This window comes from Amphiprion ocellaris, chromosome 7, assembly GCF_022539595.1.
Source record: "Amphiprion ocellaris isolate individual 3 ecotype Okinawa chromosome 7, ASM2253959v1, whole genome shotgun sequence".
Classification (NCBI taxonomy): Eukaryota; Metazoa; Chordata; class Actinopteri; family Pomacentridae; genus Amphiprion; species Amphiprion ocellaris.
The window spans coordinates 33,056,055-33,080,842 of NC_072772.1; the positions used below are offsets into that span (position 1 = coordinate 33,056,055).

The 24,788-nt window shown below is 39.8% G+C and overlaps 1 protein-coding gene across 8 annotated transcripts in view; it reads left to right on the forward strand.

The window, feature by feature from the left end:
• mark4b (MAP/microtubule affinity-regulating kinase 4b) overlaps positions 1-24,788 on the forward strand; it is an 83,028-nt gene that overhangs the window by 54,278 nt on the left and 3,962 nt on the right. For 2 of the 8 annotated variants that reach the window (XM_055012024.1, XM_023293121.3), the window contains exons 4-18: positions 727-775; positions 873-938; positions 2,118-2,188; positions 2,448-2,504; positions 3,382-3,618; positions 4,173-4,292; positions 4,519-4,618; positions 4,914-5,023; positions 6,413-6,602; positions 6,687-6,907; positions 7,749-7,852; positions 14,052-14,330; positions 16,026-16,108; positions 22,507-22,551; positions 24,380-24,419. In XM_055012024.1, the coding sequence (XP_054867999.1) occupies positions 727-775; positions 873-938; positions 2,118-2,188; positions 2,448-2,504; positions 3,382-3,618; positions 4,173-4,292; positions 4,519-4,618; positions 4,914-5,023; positions 6,413-6,602; positions 6,687-6,907; positions 7,749-7,852; positions 14,052-14,330; positions 16,026-16,108; positions 22,507-22,551; positions 24,380-24,419 (1,772 nt within the window). The remainder of the gene's footprint in view (positions 1-726; positions 776-872; positions 939-2,117; positions 2,189-2,447; positions 2,505-3,381; positions 3,619-4,172; positions 4,293-4,518; positions 4,619-4,913; positions 5,024-6,412; positions 6,603-6,686; positions 6,908-7,748; positions 7,853-14,051; positions 14,331-16,025; positions 16,109-22,506; positions 22,552-24,379; positions 24,420-24,788) is intronic. The other 6 variants (XM_055012025.1, XM_035958583.2, XM_023293119.3 and 3 more) reach the window with 6 other exon arrangements.

Here is a 24,788-nt window from a genome sequence, read left to right on the forward strand (position 1 = left end):
TCAGACACTCTAAACACCGTCAAAGAGATGCAGAACAATTACAAAAAGGCACAAAATGCCCACTAAAAGACGTCACATTTCCCCTCCAGGGTCAGAATGTGGCACTTTGTCACCAGTAACCAAATAAAACCAACCAATGATGGATGAGCAGGATGATTGCATTGGTTAAACACTTCACGGAGGTGGTGATTTCGATTCGTTTCCATGGCATTACACATCAGTTTACCATAATTCCATCCAAAGCGGTAGAAACGCCCCGTGACCGGCCTTCAGCGTGTTCCTCTGTGCTGCTCTCCCTCTCTCATCTCTGAAATGGGAGTCTGCAGACAAATGCTTCCCTTTAATTAGACGGAGAGAGATGGCATCAGAGTGGCGTGATGAGGCAGCAGTCTGGAGCTCAGTGATGGATGGAGGTGGAGGAGGGGGACCGGAGGGAGAAGCACCCAGGGGAGGAGGCCTCGCTGTCAGCCGCTGGTCAGTGGGAGGCTCCTTTGGGTGGCCTCCGGTCTCACGGTGGCCGGGAAGAAGAGGGTGGAGGAGGATGTGTGTGTCTGTGTGGAGGGATGAGATGGATGGAGGGTTCTGATGTACCAGCTGTAAACCGTACGAATTAACTGGAGAACACTACACGTGATGACTGAGTGATGAATAGTCGGAATGAACACTGTCCCATTGAGTATTTTACCTGTTTCTTCTGTTTCTGATGATTCGTTCTCTGTGTTGCAGCTGTTCCGAGAGGTACGCATCATGAAAACTCTGAACCATCCCAACATTGGTGAGTTACACTGCAGAGAATCATCTTTTTTTGTGTGTTTAAATGTTTAAATGTGTGTGTTTCGTCGCTGACCTTTGTGTTTCTCTTTGTGTCACAGTTCAGCTGTTTGAGGTGATTGAGACGGAGAAGACACTTTACCTGATTATGGAGTACGCTAGCGGAGGTGAGCGCCGATTAGATTCGCTGCTTTTGAAGTATACAGTCCAGCTAATGAGCTAATTAATTTAGGATCTGCGCTGCATTTTCATTAGTGAGAACTCGTCTCTGCTCCATTGTTATCTCCGCTGTCTCTCTTTTTTTTTGTGCTGTTCTTGCACTTAGACATTGTTCGACTTTTTTCCCATGCGCTCATCTATTTTCGCTGCTTCTTTATTTTTCTTTCTTCTCCCTTCGTGATTCGTTAATCTCGCTCTGCTGCTCTTTCTGAATCTCCTTCTAATACCTAAAAAGGAGGCAGCAGCAGCTCTGTTCAACTCGGCCTGTTCAGCATCTGTGGGGTTAAATGTTTTACAGCATTTTAAAAAAATAACTGTAACCCTCCTATTATCTTTGGACTCAGTTTGACCCCAGGCATTCAGCTGTATAAAATACAAGAAATATCAACATTTCACACAGTTTAGTTTTGGTTGTTTTGGGTGATTTTTTTGAAATCATGTTTGTTTTTCCTGCGGTCAGACTGACCCCAAACATAATGCATGTTAATATTCTTGATAACAGAAATAGTTTTTCATTCCAAATGTTACAGATAGCAAATAGAAAAGCACTCAGAGAGCGCAGTCCTCCTCCAAGGCTGTCCATTCCCCCATATGGTGTTGTCAGAACTGCAGCATTTGTTTATTAGTTGTTGATGATCAGAAATCACAGCAACATAGAATGTATCCATTTAATATAGATGTACCCACAAATAAAATAACTTTGGGCTGAGCTCAGGTGTGTGTTATGCATGTGTGCGTTATGTACGGATACTGAATCACGTGACCTAAATATGTATCATTTCCAACTTAGAAGTCCCGATAAGTCCACATTTGTAATAGGAGGTGCTTCATGCTCTGGTAAAAATCTGTGAAAGACTTCATGCAGACTTGACTCTGAGTTCACAAACGTCCCAGCAGAACGTTTGAGATCCATTTAAAAACACACGACCACGTAGTAAAGGCAGAGGAATTCTAAATTTTACGTCTATCTTTATGTATATACTGTGAGTTTAGCAGCAGGAAAGAGTTAAAATGTGCTTGGAGTGTTTCAGAGATGTGGAGCAGAGAGAATAAATGACAAAACTGTCAGAATGCAAAAAGTAATTTGACTTTATTTGAACGTCTAAAATGCTTTTTTCTTTTTCCAGGCGAAGTGTTCGACTACCTCGTGGCTCACGGCAGAATGAAGGAGAAAGAGGCCAGAGCCAAGTTCAGACAGGTGAGAAAAACACCTGCCAGTTGATGTTATTTATCCTCTGTTCTGTAAAGCCAGTGCAGAAACACAAAACCCTGCAGTTCATTCCAAACAAAACGACCATTAAATGTGATTATTCTCCAAGAAATCCACCCAGTTTGATCTGTAATTGTGTTATATCACTGGCCAAAGTTGGCGTGTGAATGGAGCTCTTAGTTTATCGAGCTTTTATGTTTAATTTCAGCATTAAGTCGAATTATCTTCTCTTGTTTTCTCTCCTCAGATTGTCTCAGCGGTGCACTACTGTCATCAGAAGAACATTGTTCACAGAGACTTGAAGGTGAATTAAAAAGTTCCAAAGATAAACACTAATAATAACTCATTAACTAAAATTAATGTCTGTGTCGTTAACAGGTAATTGAAATTATGAGCTGCAGTAAAAAGCAGCTGGACTTGATTTTCAGATTCTGGAAGCTAAAACAACCCAGAAGAGGAATTTAGTTGATTTTTACAAAAGCTCCTAGAATTTCTATGAATCTACATGAGATTATGCTAAACCTACCATTTTTTTTTATAGTTATGAAAAAATGTACCATCTCAGTGGCATTTATGTTTTTAGATCATATTTTTCTACTTATTTTTATATTTATAGGAAATATTTTTCTACTTTATGTTTATATTTTCAGGAAATATTTTTCTACTTTATGTTTATATTTTCAGGACATATTTTTCTACTTTATATTTATATTTTTTCTTCATATTTTTCTACTTATTTTTATGTTTACATTTTAGGTCCTATTTTTCTACTTGTATTTGTTTTTAAGAAATATTTTTCTACTTTATGTTTATATTTTCAGGAAATATTTTTCTACTTTATGTTTATATTTTCAGGACATATTTTTCTACTTTATGTTTATATTTTTTCTTCATATTTTTCTACTTATGTTTATATTTTTATGTTTACATTTTAGGTCCTATTTTTCTACTTCTATTTATGTTTTTAAGAAATATTTTTCTACTTATGTTTATATTTCCAGATCATGTTTTTCTGCTTATGTTCTCATCTATATATTTTGTACTGTATCTATTTTTCTGACTTTGAATGTGAGCATAAGCAACTTCCCCTTGGGGATCAATACAACATTTCTGATTCTGATTGTCCATTTGATTGTTCTTGCATCATTTAAAGTCTTACATGTGTCTGTTTGTTCCTTCAGGCGGAGAACTTGCTGCTGGACGCCGACTCCAACATCAAAATCGCCGACTTTGGCTTCAGTAACGAGTTCACTGAAGGCAGTAAACTGGACACGTTCTGCGGCTCTCCGCCCTACGCCGCCCCGGAGCTCTTCCAGGGAAAGAAGTACGACGGTCCAGAGGTGGACATCTGGAGTCTGGGCGTCATCCTGTACACGCTGGTTAGCGGGTCGCTGCCCTTCGACGGACAGAACCTGAAGGTGGGTGACTGAGCTGGTCCAGTAGAAATGTCATCTGTGGTGACTCAGAGCTTCCTTGAAGACACGGTGTGCAGTGTGGAAGAATTACAGCCTTATATCTGCTTGATTTTTATTTCCTTTTCACTCATTTCGAGCATTATATCAAAGAAAAATAGTGTATCATGGTCATATTATTAGAAATGAATTGTAGATAGAGTTGCCTGTTACTGTAAGATGTCAGAAAAGTGTCCTTGTTGTGTATTTTCTCATTTTCTGGTAGCATACAGCAAGCAGCATATTGGCAAAATTTGGGCAATTTCTCATTTTGCTAGGATCTCATGTGAATAATAAAAAATAATTTAAAAAAGTAAAACTGATGTATTTTAGCAACAGTGGGTTTTGCAGCGTTACGGTTTTGTATCCACATTTTGTCTGTTTCAGAGTCCCAGTGTTACGGACCAGATGACTGCACACTAATATTTAACAGTTTTATTCAATTATTGATGACTCCTGATGTTTTACTGATCAGTGTCTCTAGTTGAATCTTACGGTGTGTGAATGTGTGTCGTGTTCAGGAGCTGCGGGAGCGTGTCCTGAGAGGGAAATACCGCGTTCCCTTCTACATGTCCACGGACTGCGAGGGAATCCTTCGCCGCTTCCTGGTCCTCAACCCGGCCAAGCGCTGCTCGCTGGAAGTGAGGACCGAACTTTACTGACAGACAGATTTCATTTATAGATCGTATCCAGAATGATCATACCGGTGTTTAAATGTTTAACTGTACAGAGCAATAATTTATCCATCTGTGGCTTCATAAATTGAAATACAAGTTGATTATTCATTGAGGAAATAGATTAATCACTACGTATGGTGAGATTTGAAACATTACAGGATAATAAAGCTTCATTCTTTCTCACTGCCAGCAAATAATGAAAGATAAATGGATCAATGTCGGCTTTGACGGCGAGGAGCTGAAGCCCCACACCGAGCCTGTGGAGGACTTTACCGATACCGGACGCATCGGTGAGAAATTCACTCAATAATTAACTCTTACATCATTAACTGATTACGGTCTGTATGAAGAGGTGTGTCAAGTAGGTTGCTATGGTTACGGTAAACAAAAATATTGAATAGGGGCGAACTGAGACCAGATCTTCAGGTTCATTTTTAGAGAAACTGCAGTAAAATCCCACGAATCTCCCTATGTCTAAATGTCAATAACCGTAATGTCAAACCTCTCAGAATTACACAGAGCTTCAGCCTGTGTGATTCCAGTTGCACTTGAATCTGTTTCTAACCTGGTTTTGTCTCGGTTCAGATGTGATGGTTGGGATGGGCTTCAACAGGGAGGAGATCAGAGACTCGCTGGTCAGCCACAAATACAATGAGATCACTGCCACCTACCTGCTGCTGGGACGCAAGAATGAGGTGCGTAGGAGCTCGTTTTGCTTCTATTTTTACATAAAATATGTCAATTACACTGTATGTACGTGTTAGTGATCAACCGATATGTGTGTTTTGTTACTTATCAATAAGGGTGAGTATAACTGAATATGTCAAATTGAAGTAGGAGTAATTAAAATCTCTCCTCTGTTATGTGAGATCGACTGAGATTGATCAGTTTGTTGTCCACTAAGGTTATATCTTACAGCACTATTAATTATTGTTTTCCAGACGTAGCCGCTAGCCATTAGCATAGCATTAGCCACTGTGAAAGAGACTGATTTCCTGGTTTGTGTTTCTTGTTCAGTTTTTGCTGCTTGAGAGACATTTCTGAGACCACAGAGTAACGACAGACAGAGAGAGGAGGCTGCCCCAGACTAGAATTTATCAATAATCAGTCAATAAAAGTACCTTTATTGATAATCGGTATATCCGTGCCGAGATAAGGCAAAATTATTAGGCTTTTCGATTTGTTTAGAGGGTGTTTTTTTGTCACAGCTATGACCAAATATTGATTGTTACTCCGCCAAGGAACAGCGGAGTAATGTGACGATTGGTTTACATTTGTCGGTCTGTCTTTCTGTCTGTTAGCAACATTACTCAACAATGGAATAACATATTTGGATGAAATTTTCAGGGAAGGTCAGAAATGACACAAGGACCAACTGATTAGATTTTGGCAGTGATGCGACTCATAGTCTGGATCCACGGATTTGTTAAAGATTTCTGTATCATTGCGAGATAGCAGCACAGCATCACTGTAACCATGACAACAAGTGAACACTACATCAGCTGCGTGCTGATGATCACATGATTGTGATCCTACCACAAATCCACCGCTGCGGACTTATCAGGACTTATCCATCAGAAATGATTCCAGGAGCAATTGATTAAATTATGGGGTGTTTCTGAGTCCCATCAATTTCCGCCACCCGCTGCTTGTTTAGGTCACGCAATTCCGTATCTGTACATAACGTACACATGCATAACACACACCTGTGCTCAGCGCAAGGTCATTTTGTTTGTGGGTACATCTATATTAAATATCCACATTCTATGTTGCCGTGATTTCTGCCATAAATTTTTTCAAGATTTCAGCCATCAGATATGATACAACGACTGAGCAGCCTGAGGAGTACTGCGCTCTCTGAGTGCTTTTCTTGTTTCACTCATTGAATCCTAATACATTCATCCTGATAAACTGAGACATTATCTAGACCAGTCTAGCCTTGGTTAGTGCTGTATTGTCGCCCCGTCTACTCAGAGAACCTTTAAATAACCAGATCAATACCAGTGTCCAGTCATTTTATCATATTAAAGTGTAATATTACATCTCTCTGTGTGTTTTTGTTTGTTTGTTTGTTTGTCTCTCAGATGGAGGGCACCGAGTCTCGGTCGGGCAGCAGTCTAAGTCTGGCTCGAGTCCGACCCGGCACCATCAGCAACGGGACTAGCAAACACTCCACTTCCTCTTCCTCCTCGGGTGCACCGTCTTCCTCGTCCGGCCACAAGGCTCAACGCAGCGCCTCGACGTACCACCGCCAGAGACGACACTCCGACTTCTGTAGGTCGAAACACCGCGACTGTAGTTGAACTTCCAGTTGAGTAGATTCATCCACCTCACCGAGAACTCTGGTTACTCCTCTAGGTGGTCCAGCGGTTCCGGGTTCCACTCACCCCAAGCGAAGTCCCAGTGGTGTCGGCGAGGGGGCGGGGCTTAAAGAGGAGCGCCTGTCGATCCGCAAGCCGAGCACCAATACCGTCGGCTCCCGCAGCATCCCGACGCCCTCCAGTCCCATGGTCAGCTCCGCTCACAATCCAAACAAATCCGAGATACCCGACCGGCGCAAGGAGGTCAACTCGACCACGGTGAGGCCGACAGGATATGTTGTCAACCCGTCTGTCACATTTAATCCTGTATCAATACAGCAGGCGCAGATGGCAGAGGCCTCGCAGTCAGCCTAATCCCATTTCCTCAGATTAAGGCGCACCGAGGCCACATTGACATAGATATTATTGGAAAACATACGTATGAGTGTTTCTAAACAGATTAGGGCCACTTACATACCTTGAGGTGAATAACTCGACTGTAGGTTCATTCAGATGAGAGATTAAGAAAGAGAGAGTATGATGAATGTCAAGAGTTAGAGTCAGCCTAACCTCAGATTAACTTCATAATGCTCTGGACAGCAGAGCTCATGGCTCTCAGAGGTCAAGGCAGGGAGGTCTTAGTTTTCAAATAGTGCCAGATGTTTACACCACCGTTCAAAAGTTTGGGGTCACCCACACAAGTCCATGTTTTCCATGAAAACTCCCACTTTTATCCATGTGCTAACATAACTGCACAAGGGTTTTCTAATCATCAATGAGCCTTTCAACACCATTAGCTAACACAATGTAGCATTAGAACACAGGAGTGATGGTTGCTGGAAATGTTCCTCTGTACCTCTATGGAGATATTCCATTAAAAATCAGCTGTTTCCAGCTACAATAGTCATTTACCACATTAACTATGTCTACACTGGATTTATGATTAATTTAATGTTATCTTCATTGAAAAAAAAAATGCTTCTCTATTAAAAAATAAGGACATTTCTAAGTGACCCTGAACTTTTGAACAGTAGTGTATCCATAAAGACAAGTTTTTGTTCTGGATCTAATTCATTTCAGTCCATTTCTGAACTTATGGGTTTTACCGTTGTTCCTCCAGAACAACATCCCTGCTAGTGCCATGACTCGAAGGAACACGTATGTGTGCACAGACCGATCCAACAACGACAGACACTCCCTCCTGCAAAACGGCAAGGAAAACAGGTGAGCAGATCTTATCTGTGCGTCTGTCTGTGTCTCTGTTTATGTTTTATTGGATGTATGATGACAAAGTTCACTCATAAGTCAGGCATGGTTGCAGAAATACTTTAAAATGCAGACATTTTGGTGATTCTCCAGCTCTTTATTGGTAGTTTTGAAATCAGACATGAGGCAGATTAGGTGTGGCCATGCATCTTACCTGTGTAAACTAGTTTATTTGGAGTGCTGTGATTTATTATGATTTATTACCACCGCTACGAGTGAGAGAGACTGTTTTCTATCTGTGGAATAAGAATTTACTTAACCCTCGTGTCGTCCTGCAGGTCAAATTGACCCCTTTTAAAGTTTGAAAATGTGGAAAAAAATATATTTTCACAGTGAAAACTTTCACATTTTCAACATTTTTGGGAAATTTTTGAACATTTTTTGGTGCAAAAAAAGAAATGCTAAAAAAAATGTTTCTTTAAGAACATTCAGAAAAAAATCAGCCAAAGTCCAGCAAATTTCACTGGATTTTGACGGATTTTTTTTTTCAGAATGTTCTTAAAGAAAATATTAGAACTTTTACTGATATATATGCAATCACTCTAGATATTTTTAGGATTTTTTTTTTTTTTTTTAAGAAGATTTTTATTCATTTGCATTTTTTATTTTTTTTTATTTTTATTTGTTGCCAAACTTGGGGATTTTTTTTTAAAAAAATGAAACTTTTAAGGGAAATTTCTAAGGAATTTTTGAAATTTTCTTCCTGAAGATTTTGCATATTTTTTATAAATTTGGGGATTTTTTTCCTGAGTTTTTGGATTCTTTTCAGACAAGGAAACAACATTTTTTTGGTGCCCGTAAATGAAGACAACAGGAGGGTTAATTTTGGTGACAATTTCTGGCTTGAATTGTGTCATTTTCAGTTTGGTGTAGCCACATTCACCCCAGTTCAAACTGGCTAAAGCAAAATTCTTGATTTATGGTTTATGCCAGCGCTACATTTTACCTTATGTTGTCTCTAAACTTCCTAAAAAAAAAAAAAAAAACAGCGTCCTGAGTTTAGGTCTGAGAAATGGTTACTGAAGAATGCGCTTTAGTTTTGTGGCAACAAATCTGGTGCACAGGTTGATAATTATTTTCTATTGTGCAAATTCCACAATCTCAATTTGATTTTGTTTTTTTAACTCGCTGTAGGAAATCATATTGTATTGACAGTAAGCATACAGTGAGATGTTACAGTAATAAGTTTGTTTATGAACTGGTTCGACTGGTACAGCTTGTCTCTTTTTGCACAGAGCGTTTGCTTCACTCACATTTTGTCTGTTCAAGAGAGGATAAAGGGCTTAAACTGCACAGGAGTGGCTTCGTCTGTGTGAGTTTGTGTACTCGGCATGAACTGTCTGTTGTTATGACAGATGGTTGTGCGCTTGTCAGTCTCAGAGCATCACAGTCTCCCGTCTCACTCTCGGTTTTTCCTGTGGTCACTCTTTCTCTTTGTCGCTTTCACTCTGTTTTCCATCCCTGCGTGTCTCTGTGGAGGAAGAGCCTGAAGTTCTCTTTGTCGTCTGACCTCCAGTAAAATATTTCTCTGCACAGATGGCTGGGTGGGTGGGTGGGGGGGGGCGACCAGTCAGAGGGTGAATCACATGGATAAGAGACTGGTTGTTCTTACATCTTAGACTCCACAATGAACAAAAACATGAACGTACAGATAGTTTGAGCTCAAATAAAGCAAGATAAACTCCTCTCCTGTGAGCAGAGAAGGTGACACACCCCTCTCTGTTACATTCAGCCATTAAACCCAGACAGTGTTCTCTGTTTTATGGTTCGACTGGCAGCGGTGCAGGATGCAGGCAGGTTAAACAAGGGAAGGATGATTGGATGAGGAAAAAAGAGAGACGGGAGCGCAGGATGGAGTGAGGACTGGCGTCGAGCCAACACAACCCTCTACTTGCCTCGGAGGCCTTGTCAATGTGATGCCATGCCAGAGTGGTTGATGGGACGATCACGTGCACGGACACACACAAACACAGCAGCATCTAGTTAGTGATCATAATGCACATTAAGAATATTTAGATGAGGTAAAAGTCCACTGGAGGGGCATAAAGAGTCTGTATTTATAGAAAGGTTCTTGCATGAATTGCACATTATGTACAAGGATATGAAGATGGGGAACCTCCTGCCGAAATACTCTGTCAACAGCAAAACAAATCCTAAACATAAAGCTCAGCGGAGAAGGAAAAACACAATATATATATCAATTTAAAACAGGAAAATGTATGAAAGAAATACAGTAGAATAGAATAGCTTTATTGTCATCGTATACAAAATTGTACAACAAAATTCGTGGGAGCTTCTCCCTATAGTGCACTTAAAAATACAAATATACAATATGCATACATAATACGAGTGATAAATAGAAAGAACTAAAAAGAAAAGTCCAATTAAAGTCTGCATGTACACACATTCAGTTGTAAGAAAGTTGAATACACACTAGTTTCTCAAGCCTTTCTTCTTTGTTAGAATATGATTCTTTTATTGTGTACTATAATCTAAAATATAAAAATCTAGTAGAAAAATTGTGTGAGAAGTGTAGCTATGTACACGGTGGGATAGCTTATCCTAAAAAAAATAGCTGATTTGGTTGATTAGCAACTTTAAAAAACAGTAGCCTAACAGATGTTGGTCCTTTGGATATTGTAAACGAAAAAGGGGTGGTTTGAAATAGTGCAAAAATCACGTACAAGGTGCAGTAAGTGAAGATAACATTTATTGATTCCTCACTGGAGAAATGTTCGTGTTACAGCGGCTAGATACAGACGAGGCATGAAAGAAGCAGGACAAGAATTACAAAAGTGCAATAATAAAGGTCTCATGGAGACAGTAAACCAGGCATGATGAATCTACATGTGGATATGTGGGATCACTTAGAAATGTCCTTATTTTTACTGATACCAACAGAGCAGCAGTACAGACAAGCAATGCAGGCATCAGTTCTGAGGATTCTAGCTGATTTTGGGTGTAGATTGAAGTTCAAATGTTTGGTGTCACTTAGAAATGTCCTTGTTTTTGAAAGAAAAGCAGTTTTTTTTCAATGAAGATAACATTAAATGAATGATAAATCCAGTGTAGACATTGTTAATACACTGGAGACACACTGGAGACTCAGATGACTTAGTAATGTTTACTGATATCAGGAGAAGTGACACCAGCAGAGCAGCAGTTCATGCAAGCATCAGTTCTGAGGATTCTCTCTGATCTTCTGGTGGACAGTACTGTTCAAAATGTCCTTATTTTTTTCAATGAAGACAACATTGAATGAATCATAAATCCAGTGTAGACATTGTTAATGTGGTAAATGACTATTGTAGCTGGAAACAGCTGATTTTTAATGGAATATCTCCATAGAGGTACAGAGGAACATTTCCAGCAACCATCACTCCTGTGTTCTAATGCTACATTGTGTTAGCTAATGGTGTTGAAAGGCTCATTGATGATTAGAAAACCCTTGTGCAGTTATGTTAGCACATGGATAAAAGTGTGAGTTTTCATGGAAAATATGAAATTGTCTGGGTGACCCCAAACTTTTGAACAGTAGTGCGTGACATAGTGGATTTCCGTATGGAAAGTACAGCTATGACCTGATAGTTAAACATCTGGATGTGTACACATGTGCTGTGATGAATTTACTTGTCCACAGATATAGCATGGATGACAACGTAGCTAATATTCTGTTGTTGCAGTCAGAAACGTTACTGGGGAAAACACCGTGATGCTATTACACTTGAAGAGCTTTAAGAAAACCTTGTTATATCTTGTATATATGAGGTGCATAAGGGAAAGAAGGTGTAGATATTTCCAGATTTTGCAAATTTATCAGTGAGTAAATTAACAAGTAATACTTTAAATTCTATTAAGTTGAATTGTTTGAGTGTTTGGCAGAGGTCAGCTCTCTTACGGCTGGTTTTCAGTGTGTTTGTCTATAATCTGATGGACCTAAAGGGAGGTGGGTGGAACAGATGGTGTCCAGGATGGGTTCAGTTCCTCCTCACTTTAGCATCGCCTCATTCCCACCGTTTCTTCACTCTTCAGTCTCTCAGACCCTCTCTTCCCTTTCCGGTTCGCCACCAGTTCTGCGTTGACATTAAACGTTTTTGCTCTGCAGCGGCTGAGCTCTTCGACTTAACCCGTCTAATGGTTCTGCCCCACTTGAACCCAGTGTGTGGGAGTTATCTAGAGCGTTATGAAAAGCAGCCCTGGGCCACCAGCCAACCAGGGAGTCAGGGGTGGAGGTGGAGGTGAGGGGACGTGTGTGTGTGTGTGTGTGTGTGTGTGCGTGTGTTATTGTGTGTGTGTGTGTGTGTGTGTGTGTGTGTGTGTGTGTGTGTGTGTGTGTGTGTGTGTGTGTGTGTGTGTGTGCGTGTGTTATTGTGTGTGTTGTTGTGTGCATAGGTGCGACAAAGTGTTGGGTGAGGAGAAAAGAATTGGACGTGACGTAAGCTGACAGGGGAGAGTTGAGAAAGGAGAGAGTGCATTTTAGGTAACATTTCAGCTTTGACAGCTCAGTTAGATTTCCTTTATCTACATATTTATGCTTGTGACTTAATCTGAAGTCAGTTAAGTTAAATACTCAAAAAATTAAGTAGGTTTCCTGAAAAAAAGACATTTAAATTGCAAAAACGTTTAGTTTTTTTCTTGTATCTGGGGCAGGCACTTAGTCCTAAAATGTTTATGTATGTGGAGGCACCTTCGAACTAAAAGTAAAATCGTTGTGACGGTAGATTTTGCACACAAGAGGCTGTTTTAGTGGAAATTCAGTCAACACTATTAGATCTGTCGCAAACACTACAATGAAGGAAAATTTGTTCCCAGTGAGGGAAAAGGAGCCCACAGGAGGGGAAATGAGTCCACAGTGGAACAAGAAGAGCCTACAGTGAGGGAAATTTGTTCACAGTGAATGAAAGCGAGCCTACAGTGAGGAAAAATAGCCAACAATTAGGGAAAATTTGTTCACGATGAGGAAAAATGAGCCCACAGTGACGAAAAGAAGCGTACAGTGAGAGAAAATGACACTACAGTGAGGAAGAATTAGCCCACAGTGAGGGAAAATGAGCCTACAGTGATAAAATGATGCTACAATGAGGAGACATTTGTTTACAGTGAGAGAAAATGAGCCTACAGTGATAAAATGATGCTACAATGAGGAGACATTTGTTTACAGTGAGAGAAAATGAGCCTACGGTGATAAAATGACGCTACAATGAGGAGACATTTGTTTACAGTGAGTGAAAATGAGCCTACGGTGATAAAATGACGCTACAATGAGGAGACATTTGTTTACAGTGAGAGAAAATGAGCCTACAGTGATAAAATGATGCTACAATGAGGAGACATTTGTTTACAGTGAGAGAAAATGAGCCTACAGTGATAAAATGATGCTACAATGAGGAGACATTTGTTTACAGTGAGAGAAAATGAGCCTACAGTGATAAAATGATGCTACAATGAGGAGACATTTGTTTACAGTGAGAGAAAATGAGCCTAGAGTGATAAAATGATGCTACAATGAGGAGACATTTGTTTACAGTGAGAGAAAATGAGCCTACAGTGATAAAATGACGCTACAATGAGGAGACATTTGTTTACAGTGAGAGAAAATGAGCCTACGGTGATAAAATGACGCTACAATGAGGAGACATTTGTTTACAGTGAGAGAAAATGAGCCTACGGTGATAAAATGACGCTACAATGAGGAGACATTTGTTTACAGTGAGTGAAAATGAGCCTACGGTGATAAAATGACGCTACAATGAGGAGACATTTGTTTACAGTGAGTGAAAATGAGCCTACGGTGATAAAATGACGCTACAATGAGGAGACATTTGTTTACAGGGAGAGAAAATGAGCCTACAGTGATAAAATGACGCTACAATGAGGAGACATTTGTTTACAGTGAGTGAAAATGAGCCTACAGTGATAAAATGATGCTACAATGAGGAGACATTTGTTTACAGTGAGTGAAAATGAGCCTACAGTGATAAAATGATGCTACAATGAGGAGACATTTGTTTACAGTGAGTGAAAATGAGCCTACAGTGAGACAGAAAATCAGGATATATTCTGCTGTTGTAATGTGAGTTATTTCATTTCTACACTTGTACAAATAAATCTAAATGATGCTAATTCAGTGTACCTCCACTCTTGTCCATTCCTCCAGCTCCCTCTCCCACCGCCTCCCCCCCGCCTCCCCCTCGACCCACAGCATCGCCGGCGCCTCTGGGGTCTCCTCCTCGTCCTCCACGCCGTCCTCCCGCCTCTCCAGGGGATCCACGGTCAGGAGCACTTTCCACGGAGGCCAGATCAGAGACCGCCGGCCTCCCTCCCACGCCCCTCCGGCCTCCCCCACGCCGTCCCACGATGCCAGCCCGCTGCCCCACGCCAGGACCCGGGCCACCACCAACCTGCTGAGCAAACTCACCTCCAAGCTGACCCGCAGGTAAGGGGAGAAGCCAGACCAATGAGGGCTGGATGGCTTTTAGCATGAAAGAGGACGAGAACGGGTAGAAAAACAGCAAAACACCATTTGCAAGTGTTTTAAGGGTTGTGTGATTGTTTTTGCTAAGCAGGTGTTGGTGAAGTGACAGCAGATTTCCTGTTGCTCATTTGCTATGAACCTGTACATGAAGATCGTTTAGCTAACCTTGCTGCCACTCACCGTCTCTTCCTTAACCAGTACTAACCTACACAGCCTTCCTTCTCTAATATTTGAGCTTCAACAGGAACTTGTCTTCCTTAATGTCAGACCTGGGTCTAATAGTGTTGAAGACATTTACCGCCTGCTTCTTTACAACATTATCCAGCGGCAAATGAAAATTGAATTAAACTGCTTTTTTTCTAGCTCTTTATGGGGTTTTTTTTTCTTGGAAAACTGACACTTTAGTTTACAAAACTAATGCTTATTGAATCAATGTAAACCCTAAAAACTATATTAATTTATTATACGACCAAATAGACCACTTAATAAATGGGAAATAGATCATACAATGTCCATATTGTTCCTTCTAACTCATATTTTGACCAATATCTTCATAATGCAGGTATTAAACTGCATATTATTTGTACTTAATACGTCTTTAAAAAGTCCAAATGTCATGCAGAAACTGTCCAGTATAAATGTATTACTGTTCACTTCAGCATCAGACTCTTGCAGTTGAATTAAACAATTTATTTTTTTTGCTTTTTGTAGTGTTTTCCTTAGAAAACCAACGCTTCAGTTTACAAAACTAATTCTTATTGAATCAATGTAAACCCTAAAAACTATATTAATTTATTATACGACCAATAATTAAGTGGGAAATAGATCGTACAATGTCCATATTGTTCCTTTTAACTCATATTTTGACCAATATCTTCATAAAACAGATATTAAACTGCATATTGTTTGTACATAGTATGTCTTAAAAATGAATAAAACTCAATTAAACTGGGTTTTTTTGCTGTTTAAGGTGGGTTTTTCTTGGAAAACTAACACTTTAGTTGACAAAACTAATAGATTTTAATGGTTTTGATTTGAATATGCGAGTCTCTACAGTTGCAAATGTTTATTTCTTACTATTATTACGATTAATCAGTGGGTAAAAAGTGAGAATTTTGCACTGGAAGACTTGACATTTATAGGACAGCATTGGAAGTTATATTCTGTCCTGCACAGCCACCAAATTCTGCAAAAAAATCGTTCAAATTCAATTACAAAACCTTGACTCTCCAGTTTCTGTCACAAAGAGTTTTCCTGGAGGTGAAAACCAGTCGTCTGTTACACCCAGGTCTGCTCTTCAGGTCGACACACTGTTTGTTTTTACAGTCAGTCACTTCTTCTCGGCTGCTTATTGTTGCTTTATCTGTTTGTTTGTTTGATTCTTTAACAACTTGGGCTTTCTCTTGCCAGTCACCTGCCGATCTTTTATCCTCCTCTCTCCTGAACTGTACTGTTTGATTTGTTGCTTCTCTACCTCTTCTACTTGTGCTTCTTACTGTCTGTCATTCTATGTTGTCTCTCCCCCTCCTATTGTCACTTGCTTTGTTTTCTCTTTCATTCGATGTCTCTCTCTGTTTCTCTTTTGGACTCTAATTTTCCTTTTCCATTCCTCTCCTCCTCTCTTCACCTCCTTCTCTTCTTCCTCTCTCCTCCTAGGGTCACTCTTGACCCTTCTAAACGTCAGAGCTCAAACAAGTCCATGTCGGGCTGCACCCTCCCACAGGGGACAAAAACAGTTAGTAAGTCTTCCTTTCCCATGTTTTCTGGCTGCTTCTGTCCGTCCGTCTGACTGTCTGTCTGCCTGCCTGCCGGTTCCCCGTCATCCCCTCTGTCCCCTCATTCGCTGTCTGTTGGAGTTTAGTTATGCAAACTTTAGTCTGAGGCAAAGCTACTCTGCAGGGGGGAATTTAATCAGTGGTTGAGGAAACTTCAGTCTTCGTTAGTGCAAAATAAATGCATGTGGAAGGTTTGTTATGCAGGTTTTCAGTGTTTCTCCCCATCAAAACAACTCCAAAGCTCATCTTGTTTTAATAGTAGTGGATTTTACAAACACAATGCTGATATATTTTCCACATTTTGACATTATCATTTACATTTCGCAATGAAGAAGATTTCTAAAAGGTGACTTAATCTGCAGTCAGCTAATTTAAATACTTGAAAAGTTATGTAGGTTTCCTGAAAAAAGACATTTAAATTGCAAAGGCTTTTTTTTTTTTTTTGATGTCTCTGCAGCAGGCACTAAAAGTAGGATCGTTGTGACGGTAGATTTTGCACACAAGAGGCTGTTTTAGTGGAGATTTAGTCAACACTAATGGATCTGTAGCAAACACTACAATGGAGGAAAATTTGTTCCCAGTGAGGAAAAAATAGCCCACAGTGAGGAAAAATTAGTCCACAGTGATAAAATGACACTACAATGAAAGAAATATTGTTCACAGTGAAGAAAAATGAACCCACATTGATAAAATGACATCAAAGTGAAGGAAAATTTGTTCACAATGAGGAAAAATGAACCCACATTGATAAAATGACATCACAGTGAAGGAAAATTTGTTGACAGTGAGGAAAAATTTGCCTACAGTGAGGGAAATTGAGCCCACAGGGAGAAAAAAAAAGGCCCACAGTGAAGAAAAATGGCGCAACAATAAGGGAAAATTTGGTCACAATAAGGGAAAATGACCTCACAGTCATAAAATGATGCTACAATGAAGGGAAATGTGCCCACAGTGAGGAAAAACTAGCCTACAGTGAAGTAAAATGAGCCCACAATGAGGAAAACTGAGCAGTGATTGTCACTGCTGTTAGCTACTGCAGCCAGGATGCTCATCGATTCAATATAAACCCTAAAAAAAATAATAATTTATTATACGACCAAGAATTATTGTTACATGCTGCTGAACAGATAGAATAATATCCTTATTGTTCCTTCTAAATCACACCAAAACCAACATGCCCATGAAACAGGTATTAAATTGTGTATTATTTGTACTTAATACGTCTTAAAAGTTCAAAAATCGTGCAGAGTTCGTTAACTCACTGTCTGTAATGTAATGTCAGAGCCTTCTACGTTGAGCTGTGGTGATAAATACTCATCCAACCATGTCTCCAGTAACTGACAGAGATGAGTTTAGGGTGAAATCAGGATTCAGAGCACCTCTAGAAGCTTATGGTGAAGGATAAACTCTGACTGAGGACATCTGGGAGTGAAAATAGAAGCGCTGAGGCTCCTCAAAAGTCCTGCAGAAACTGTGCAGCGTGAATAAAATAGTGCTGCCTCACTGTACATAAGGTGTGATCCCTTTCCATTCTGCTGTGATGGTGACTCCTCATCCCACCTCACGTCCTCAGGTAACCGACAGAGATGGGTTTAGAGTGAATTCAGGATTCAGAGCACCTCTTTAGAAGCTTACAGCAGAGGATAAACTCTGACTGAGGACATCTAGAAGTCAGGAGCCGAGGCTTACAAAGTCACGGCCCAGTTTCACACACGGCTCATTCTGCGACTAAAATTACATTTTGCACAGATTGTTCTTCCTGTAGAGCGGCTTTATCTCCGAAACCGTGCGTTTGTGTGGCTAAAACTCTGATCAGCGGCTGTCTGCCTGAGTGTGTGTCTGCTTGTGTCTCTGCTGGCTCGGCTTCACGCTGTAGCAACACTAGAGGCACTATTACCTGCTTCCTCCAATCCACAGAAAAGCAGTGGTTTTCTGCAGCAGAATGGGGTTAAAGCTGATTTGTGGGTATTTAATGCTGCCCTTATTGCTGCGTGCTGGTTTTAAATGTTAGCATCAGGTGCAGTTCAGGTGTTCTTTAAGCTTATTTAGTCCTGTCTGTAGGGTAAACAACCCTGTGAGGATGTGTGCGTGTGTTTGTTTGTGTGTTCCCCAGAGTATGTGAGTTTGCTGCAGCTCCACTGTACTAGTCTGAGTCATGTAATCAACACCATATGTTTGCCCGTGCTGTGAACAAATCGGCCGTCCTGCAGCAGAGCTGTGGATTCTCAGGGAGAGCAGAGAAACCAGGACAGACAGGAAAGTGGGGGGATGGTGCCTTTATTGGTGTTTTATACCAGACTGAGGTAGGGGGTGAAGTATGAAGACAGGATCGTTCTCTCTGCCGGTGACAAAAGCAGCTTAACCGCTGTTAAAATCCCCCCAAAAAAACTACTGAATCTGTTTCTGTTTTCAAGGACAAATAGTTCCCAACTGGTCAAACAGTTTCATAATAGAAATAGTAAAAGATAAAGAGCCGATTGCGAGCACAAGACGTAATAATTTGATTTAGCAGCAAGCAGAGGAAATGTGAAGACTTCAAAAAGGTTAATTAATCATAAAGCAACTTCTTCTTATTGATTAATCTGACCTTTATTCTCCCAAATCATCTTTTTTTCCCATAAAAGACTGAAAAATCCGAGGTGACATCTAGAGCCTGACTGATGCTGGATTTTTGGGGCCAAAATCAATACCAGTTTTAGGGAATAAAAAATTCTGGTATCGATTTTGGGGGCTTGTATATGCTTGAGTTATACTGTAAAGGGAAAATGATAGTGTCACAATTTATTAACTTACCATGATGTCATTGCATGACTTCATCTTGCATAGTTTTTAGCATCATCATCTGTTAAAAATAAATAAAAATAATGGAAAGTTTTCATATAATCGCATGTCAGACAGCATACACCATATTGCCTGACTGGTGATTTCTTTTAAATTTCTTATTATATGATACTTTTTAGTATAAACGATAACTTTCCAAATCTCCCACATGTTCAGTTTACAGCTGTAGAAAATGAAAGGAACCAGCAATCAAAGATTATCGATACTAAAAAATAGTTAGAAATTCCTTCACTGAGCCCACAGTGATAAAAATGACACTACAATGAGAGATTTGCTCACAGTGAAGGAAAATGAGCCCACTGTGATGAAACAACACTACAATGAGGGAAAATGTGTACTTGATCTGCAACAAACGACCAGTTTATTGATTAGTTTATTGATTAGTTTATTGATTAGTTTACCGTAAGCAAAAGAATTTCCAACCATTTTGTAGAATCGATAAACTCTTAAGAAAAAACCTCTTTGGCTGCCAGATTCTTTCATTTTCTACAGCTTAAAGTGAACATGTTTACAACAGTATGTAATTTAAGGTTAGATTAATGCTTTCCTTTCTTATCACACAGCCAGCATTAATATCTGACACTGTATAAATGAGGACTACAGTATGTTTTAATAGGGATAAGGCCAAAGAAAACGTAGTGATGCTCTTGATTTAGCAACGTCTGAAGTTGTGAAGCTTCCTGTCTGGGTGAAATGGTGCAATAGGTGAACAGAACTCCGTCTGCTTGAACCGATGGCATTAACAGTATTCAGCATGTGTCTAAACCCTCTGCATTAGCACATGCTTCTAAGAACCATCTCAGCCTGCAGCAGTCATCCTGACTGACTGACCCAGCGTCACTGCCGTTTTAAGTCAGGATTAGTTATGTAACCGGGATTTATCCTTCTCCTTAAACAGGGATCTTACACAGCTCTCCCTGAAGATACAAGCAGATAGTTCTGTTCTACCGCCGCTAGCTTCTGTCTGCCTCTCACTCCCTTTCATTTCTTCTCCTCTTCTGTCTCCTTTCTAAGTTTCTTGTCAAGAGAGAAATGTCTTTACAATGATAGAATGACACTAGGATGAGGGAAAATGTGTTCAGTGAGGGAATATGAGCCCACAGTGAGAGAAAATGAGTCCACAGTGAGAGAAAATGAGTCCACAGTGAGGAAAAATTAGCACATAGTGAGGAAAAATGAGCCCACAGTGAGGGAAAATGAGCCCACAGTGAAAAAATGACACTACAATGAGGGAAAATTTGTTCACAGTGAAGAAAAATTAGCCTACAATGACAAAAAACTTGCATACAGTGATAAATTGACACTACAAGTAGGGAAAAATGAACCCACAGTGAGGAAAAACTTGTTGACATTGAGCTGTGGGCCCAGCTTTCCCTGTAGATACAGGATTGCTATGTTCTACCGCCGCTAGCTTCCCTCTGTTTCATTTCTCCTCTATCTCTCTGTCTTCTCTAACTTTCTTTCCTTCCTTCGCTTTCAGCTCCTCCTTTGCAGCACAGTCTGCTGCACATACTTTACAGTTTACACCCAGAGAGTCGCTGAGTCAGAGTGTGTTCAGTCTGTCACTCTGTGCAGAAAACACTTGCAGTGATTGGAAGATGCGATGCCACTCGTGTTGCTCCTGCACCCTTTTACCCAGACGAGAAGACAAGGTCATGCAATGTGGACAGGATGCCTGGAACTCTTCACTCACAAAACATTTACATGATTTCTGCTGCTCAACGGCGCACAGGCTTGTGTTGACGTAAGATTCCATTGCATGACCTTTACAAAAAACACTTTCCCAGCTACTTCTTTATTAACAGTGTTAAGAATCAACAGGCTCTGCTAGGATGAGGTTCCTAATCCTGCAGGAATTCCCATCCAGATATTTGCTGTATCATTATTTGGATGGCATTCATTCATAAATACTGAGGCGTATCCCAGTGATTATGTGTGAGGATTAGCAGGGATCTCTTCCCCTCTGCACAGTATTTTAAGAGCAGTCAAAACGCTGATTCACGCCGTCCAGGCATTTCTTCGGATCTGATTAAAGCCGCTGCACTGCAACGGATCCTCAGTCAGAGCCAGGCTGGTGTTAGGGTTTGCAGTTTAGAAAGAAAAATCCATCAATGAAATCTCTCTGCTTGCTTGATCCAGGCCAACCCTTGTTCCTGGAAAAGAGATCAGGTTGCCAGGTTGGTGGGAAAACGCTCAGTCTAGACAGCAACAGCGGCCCCTAGTGGCCAAAGCGGGGTAGTTTCCATTTGATTTGTTAAAACCTGTTGTCCTCATTTACGGGCACCAAAAAATAGTTTCCTTGTCTGAAAAAAATCTGAAAAATTCAGCAAAAAAATTCCACAAATTTGTGAAAATTTGCAAAACCTTCAGGAAGAAAATTCCACTCATTCCTTAAAAGTTTCCCTTAAAAGTTTTATTTAAAAAAATCCCCCAACTTTGGCAAGAAAATTCTTGTAAATATTTTCAAAAAATGAGTAAAAATTTCCCCAAAAAATCCTAAAAATATCTAAAGTGATTACATATATATCAGTAAAACTTCTAATATTTTCTTTAAGAACATTCACATAAAAATCAACCAAAATCCAGCGAAATTTGCTTAAGAAACATTTTAACGTTTCTTTTTTCCACCAAAAAATGTTGAAAGATTTCCCAGAAATGTTGAAAATGTGGACATCAGAAGTTTCACTGTGAAAATATATTTTGTTTCCACATTTTCAAACTTTATAACGGGTCAATTTGACCCGCAGGACGACACGAGGGTTAAATAAACTATTTTTCAACCAGAACATAAATGTAGAAAAGGAGGTTTTCAACATATGCGATGCCTGTGGTGCATGACTGAGTGGAAAATGTTAAAAAAAAAAAAAATTCAAAATAAAATGGAGTCAGTTCCACTTTTAGGTTCCTTACAAGATCAATTTCAGTCACTTATGGGTTTTAAAATGTATTTGATGTCAGTATAAGTCATGATTATCAGAAAAGCTGCTTGTCAGTGCAGTTACAACTGCAGAAAAAATCTTTAATTAAAGCTAAGAGTTAATGTAAAATGTTATTTTTGTGTTATAAACCATACTAAACACGAACCGTGAAATGCGATAACAGAGACTTTGTAAGAGGTTGTCATGCAGAGTTTTAGCTCATTAACTTGTGCTTGTACCAGCCTTGGGTTTGTGTTTGTGTGCGTCACCGTAACACACATTCCACTGTCTGTTGGATCCTCTGCCACAGATTCACTCCCTCCACATCCGTTTATCCGTCTCACGTGTCTTTTTGTCAGCGACATTTTGCCGTTCCACGTCCATCCGGTGTTTCAGTGTAGTGAGTGCAGGTTGTCGATGATCCGTCTGTGACTTGGAGATGAGTTGTCGTGTCCTGTGTCGTGATTGATTGACTGGTTGGTTGATGTGCTGATTGGTGCACTGAAACAGGAAACGGGGGGGAAGGGAAGGGAGGGGAGGTTGTGTGAGGATGTGGTTATTGGCCGATTGATTCCTAACGGATACGTTTGTCTTCTTCTTGAGGGTCACAGACGAACCTGAGAGAATCAGCAGATCTCCGGTCACAAGGTGAGTTCACGTTTTTGCTTTTTTTTCCCCCAACCGATGTGCGACAGTAGAATAATCTTTAATTACATGCATCTGCAGCATTACAAGCACAATTCTTTTCCAAATCAACGTCTTCTTCAAAGATGCTAAAGCTCTTAATATACTCCTCAGTTTGTGTGCCAAGCATCGGGGCGTTACAACCTACACTACCGTTCAAAAGCTAGGGGTCGCTTAGAAATGTCCTTATTTTTGAAAGAAAAGCAGTTTTTTTTAATTAAGATGGCGTTGTTGTGGAAGTTCAGTGAGGTCGAGATGAGGATGAGGAGGCAGACACAGAGAAACACACTGGAGACTCAGATGACTTAGTAATGTTTACTGATATCAGGAGAAGTGACACCAGCAGAGCAGCAGTTCATGCAAGCATCAGTTCTGAGGATTCTCTCTGATCTTCTGGTGGACAGTACTGTTCAAAATGTCCTTATTTTTTTCAATGAAGACAACATTGAATGAATCATAAATCCAGTGTAGACATTGTTAATGTGGTAAATGACTATTGTAGCTGGAAACAGCTGATTTTTAATGGAATATCTCCATAGGGGTACAGAGGAACATTTCCAGCAACCATCACTCCTGTGTTCTAATGCTACATTGTGTTAGCTAATGGTGCTGAAAGGATCATTGATGATTAGAAAACCCTTGTGCAGTTATGTTAGCACATGAATAAAAGTGTGAGTTCTCATGGAAAACATGAAATTGTCTGGATGACTGAAACTTTTGAACGTTGTGTACATCCTGAATGTGACATGTTAAGGATTCAAAGCATTGATTGTAATATGCAACATTAACAAGTTATCAGTCCAATTAAAATTTGTATCAATTATTTACTTTACCATCCTAGTATTGTATATATAAACTCACATACTGACATATAATGCTGTGCAAATGCTTAACCTCCCAAACAAAAGTGAACATACATGCAAAATTAGATTGGTAAAGAAAACAAACTGTATTTAGATCAGTATTTGGTGCAAATCCTCTTTGCTTTTTAAAGCAGCACCAGTGCTCTTTGGTGCTCTCACTCACAGTTTATCAACAGCAGGTAGGTTTAGTTCCACACATCTTGGAGAACTTGTCAGGATTCTTCTGTGGATTTCAGGTTGCTTTAGTGTCTTCTGTCTCTTCATGTAATCACAAACTAGCCAGTGATGCATCTGAAGTACTAACCCCGTGGATGGAACTGAACATGGTTTAACCAGTACAAGATATGTCATAAATGGAAAAAAAAACAATGGTAATCAAGACCTAAATCTTTTTTCTGATCAGCTCATAAATATTCATGAAGTCACTCTTTTGCATTTGATCTAATATCAGAACTAGATGTTGATTTTTCTTTTCATTTTTCTCTTGCATGTAATGTCTCCACACAGAGAATGCAAACACTGAAGCAGAAAAAACACCTTAGATCTTAAAATAATCAAGAACAGCTGGTCAGCATCAAGTTTAAATTTGAATGAGTCTTTGTTACTCATCTACTGTAGGAACTAATGGAGAGCAGTCTTGTAGTACAATGTTAAGGCAGCAAGTATCTGAGTTTATTATTAATGCAGAGACGTTTTGATTAGATCAGACATTAAAGCCACACTCTTTTAACAGGAATTAACCATGTCGAGCACATAGATCTTCTTTTTAATCGCTGTCAGTCATTATTTCATTCAAACATTCACTCAACAACAGCGTTTTGAAGCTGCGTGAAACCACTGAAACATAAATTATAGAATTAGTACTGATCTCTTGTAGATTAATTTCCGAGTTATCAGTATGTTACTGAAGATGTTGTCCTTCCTCTCAGCCTCAGCTGCTCCAGTCCAGTCTCAGGTTAATAACAGCAGGTAAACCAGCAGCAGGTTGACATTAGCTGACAGACTGTGGTGTCTCCCTGTGGTAGATGATCCCTGAAAGTAGAGCTACGATGCTGAAGTTACAGGAGGGGAAAGATGTTCTAATCATTTTAAGTATTTCTACCAACAGTTTGCTCTCCTTTGATGCTTTGAGATGTGGTATTTGATGTTAGTTGGTCTTGTGTGTTATTCTAAAAAACATAAAGTCTCTTAAAAACAGTAAATCTCACTTTCTGAATGTATCTGTGTAGCATGTTAAAGCTAAATTAATGTGTTGTCAATGTGCATAGTTTTCAGGTGGGTTTAATTTGTGTATCTTTTTAGTGTTGCATAATATGACACCAAAAAAAACATGTTTTT